The sequence below is a fragment of the Cynara cardunculus genome (genome assembly GCF_001531365.2).
Source record: "Cynara cardunculus var. scolymus isolate 2C chromosome LG 8, CcrdV1, whole genome shotgun sequence".
Taxonomy (NCBI): Eukaryota; Viridiplantae; Streptophyta; class Magnoliopsida; order Asterales; family Asteraceae; genus Cynara; species Cynara cardunculus.
In genome coordinates, this window is record NC_037535.1 from 24,797,116 (window position 1) to 24,800,812 (window position 3,697).

The window sequence follows — 3,697 nt, forward strand, 5'->3', positions numbered from 1 at the left end:
GAATGGTTTTGAGGGATTCGATTTCATGGAAGGATTTGGAATTGGAGGAATTTGGATTTGAAAGAATTTAGAATATTTGGTGTGTTTGGTTTATAGGATTCGGAATGGAATTGAATTCCATTATTTATAGAAGATCTATAAAAAAAAGAACTATAAAAATAATTAAATTACCTTCCTCTTAATTGATTATTACAAAACAAATGTTTTTAACACATTTTAAATCATTATTACATAAAAATCTTACGGAACCCGTGAAATACCAACCCCATGGGATTTCGAAATCCTATGTTTGTGGTATATCAACGAAATCCTAGGATTTCAAACCAAACATGAGATTGAAATGGAATTCAATTACAAATCCCTCCAAATCCAATCCAATCCCACAGACAAAATGCACCAACTATTTCAAATGAAGGCTGAGAAACTTGTGTACACAAGGAAATACATTTGTAAACCAGAATACAGGAAAAACAACATCACTCCTTCTCAAACATCAAACATATGCAACATATAGAAACCTAGACACCACAGAAGTCTTTGAGAATGTCTTGTGATTTCCTGCCATTTTCCGTAACGTAGAAATTCAAGAGATCGACATGATCAAATGGCTTGAATTGTAAGGGGTGCTCGTTGTCCACAAATTCATCGGGTACTTTCACCGGCTTACTCAAGAACGAAAACAATGCGATAGTATATCTTGTTTCTTTACCCTCGTTGTCCATGGTCACTTTGTGGTTTGGTGAAAGCACCCTGTTGTTACTCCAAGCCTGTCCAACCAAGAAACCACACTTTAAAAATCTACTACCAAATTCTAACTACAACAGATAAGAACTTGAGAACCAACTATTTCATGTATTATTCATAATGAATAACCTAGTCATACGTTTTTATGATACCAATAATTTCCATCATGAATACCATGTATTTTTATCATTAATATCATGTATTTTCATTATAAATATCTATCACGACATTCGTCATGAATCACTACAACAAAATCGGGTTTATAGAAACTCCAACAATTGTCTTTTGTCCTAATAGACCGTTTTATAGGGGTTTATAAGACTTAAGTTTATAGCACAAAACTACAACGTGTAAGTGGTGTAATAAATTTATAGGCCATTTATGGATGTCTTAACAAGTTTTTCATGACAATTTTTTTAAATAAAATGTCGTATTAGCTTATCCATTGTATAGGACACACTTGAGAAATGTTCTATAAACACATCCTTTTATAAGACACTATTTCTATAAGACATTTTTTTCTAATATTGTCTTATAAAATAGCTAATACGACACTTTATTTTAAAAATGTCTTAAAAAGCTTGCTAAGGTGCCCAAAAGCGTCTTATAAACTTATTACAACAATTTTAGATAAGACACTTTATCGTCTGGTCCTATAAACTTAAGTCATATAAAGCAAGTCTATTGGACACTTAAACATTTTTGGCGTCCTATAAGTCTAATCTTGTTGCAGTGAATAAAGCATGAATAATCAGTAATCACCTTGCAGGCATCCCCCGCCATGACCACGAACGACGAAGGAGGGAATTCTACAGAAATCCATTCCTCGTTTCTTGCTCTTATTTCCAACCCCGAAACCTGATTCTGGTGAAGTATGGTCAAGAAACTTTTATCCGTATGAGACGGAAAAGCCATCGTGGTCTCGTTCATCTCCGGTGCTCTGTATTTCAGATACCGGAGAAGATAGGTCGTAGAGTCGATATGAGAGTCACTATCCTTCTTCTCCATACCATAGCTTTCAAACAACATCCTTATTACCATATGATCAAGTTTAGCCACTGCCCTTGAAAACAACATTGAGGTTTCACTACAAAATAGAAGACATAAAATTGAAGTTATAATCTACTTTTTTTTAACAAAAGGAGACCCAAAATGCAACAAAATCAGTTTCATAGGATGTCAATTATGTTTAAATATTCAAATATGTCCTATCAATTTATTATAACACTTTTATATATGATACAGAATAATTTAGTCTTATGAAACATTCTATTAGGAAATTTAGACATATTGTTTTTGGGTAATTGTGGGTTTCGGGGATCAGCTTATGGCCACCGACTAATCCTTTGGGAACCACGAATGGCTTGGAGTCATCGTAGGTGAACCTCCATGGAAACAGGGGATTCGGCAGGGTCTGGATTCATGTTTATACATATTTGACGTTCTACAAAACCGATTTTATTGGGCGGATAATGCATCCCCTGTCCTGACCTGTTCGGGCAAACCGTTGGGTACCAGTTTTGTAAAAAACAATGTATTTAAAATTAAAAGTATTATGAATTGTTACTACATTAATTACCAATATTGAAAAACAAAATATATTTGTCAGTTAATAATAAATGTATACATATATATTTATTTGTACATGCACTATATACATATATTAAATAACATAAAATTAAAAACTAATCGGGGTCGGATTAGGGGCGTGTGTTGTCATCCCTGACCCACCCCCCCCCAACCCACCCCGCTTTGGGTATGAAAATAAATCTCCGTCCCCGCCCCATTACCCATCAAACCTGGGAATCCTCGTCCAACTAGGGTCGAGGATGCCCATCCCAATGGGTAAAATTTTCATCTCTAAATACATGTCTACGTACTTACCAGAAGGAGTGATTTCCGTTTGGCCACATGAGATCCGTGAAACTTTGAGCACCACTAAGGTCTGTAGCGTAGTCAATCCCTAAACCTTCATGAAGCGGAACAATCGGCATTTGGCCTACATATCCATGGTACGGCTTTGCCACTATATTTTTTATTTTGGTTTCGATCGGGAGATCGAACAACTCGTCTGCAGCAAGAAACACAGATTCCTGAAGATTGGAGGAAACCCCATCATAAAGGGCTATAAAACAGCCATGGTTTTCAAGGGCAACCCTAATATCATTACATGTGGAGGACCAAGAACTTGAACTAGGCTTTAGGTTCTCATTTGTGAAGTCTACTACAAGAAGCTTGGGAAATTTTAGGGAACCCATGGTTTAGTTGGATGAGCTCTAATGTTAGTGTTGGTCATATTATATAGGCACAAATCCTAATAGTTCTGCTACATGGGATATGACAGTATAAAAACTCCATTATGTGTTTGGTGTGACGTTAGACTGGGACAGGATAGGGCTTGAACGGGAGGAAAAAAATGTAAATTTTTGTAGTCCCATCAAAATAGGTGGAACGAGAACTAGGGAAATGAGACAAGATTGGTAAATTATTAAACTGCTCATCTGAAATTGCCCGTTTGGTTTTGAGGAATTTGGATTTCGTGGAAGGATTTGGAATTTTTGGTGTGTTTGATTTGCAGGATTTCGAATAGATTTGAATTCCTTTTTTATTAATAGTTTACGAAAAAAATAATGAAAATAAATAAATTATCTTTTTATTAATTGATTATTACAAAATAAATGTTTTTTTAATATATTTTAAAACATTGTTACAAACAAAACTTATGAAATCTCATGAAATATCATACCCATAAGATTTCTAAATCCCATGTTTGTTAGATCTCAATGAAATCTCGAAATTTAATATCCAAGCATTCATTCAAACCAAACATAAGATTGTAATAGAATTCAAAATCTAAATCCATCCAAATTCTATCAAATCATGCAAACCAAACGGGATTTTAAAACCTTCCACAATTCTTTCCCCCTCTTATCCCACTCTCTCACCCATTTAG

At 34.8% G+C, this 3,697-nt stretch overlaps 1 protein-coding gene across 1 annotated transcript; it reads right to left on the minus strand.

Annotated features, from left to right (window-relative positions):
• Positions 1 to 384: 384 nt before the first annotated feature.
• LOC112516977 (probable 2-oxoglutarate-dependent dioxygenase AOP1) lies at positions 385 to 3,015 on the minus strand. Its single transcript, XM_025124257.1, has 3 exons — positions 2,629 to 3,015; positions 1,507 to 1,831; positions 385 to 767 (listed from the first exon to the last, which is right to left on the minus strand). Exons 1-3 carry the CDS (start codon positions 3,000 to 3,002, stop codon positions 519 to 521), a joined length of 948 nt encoding a protein of 315 aa, XP_024980025.1. The 5' UTR covers positions 3,003 to 3,015; the 3' UTR covers positions 385 to 518.
• Positions 3,016 to 3,697: the final 682 nt, after the last annotated feature.

Coding starts and splice junctions, on each gene's coding strand:
- LOC112516977 (XM_025124257.1), bottom strand. CDS start 3,002: ATGGGTTCCCTAAAATTTCCCAAGCTTCTTGTAGTAGACTTCACAAAT. Junction 1,832..2,628: donor AACGGAAATCACTCCTTCTG/GTAAGTACGTAG, acceptor TCTATTTTGTAG/TGAAACCTCAATGTTGTTTT. Junction 768..1,506: donor TGGCGGGGGATGCCTGCAAG/GTGATTACTGAT, acceptor TTGGTTGGACAG/GCTTGGAGTAACAACAGGGT.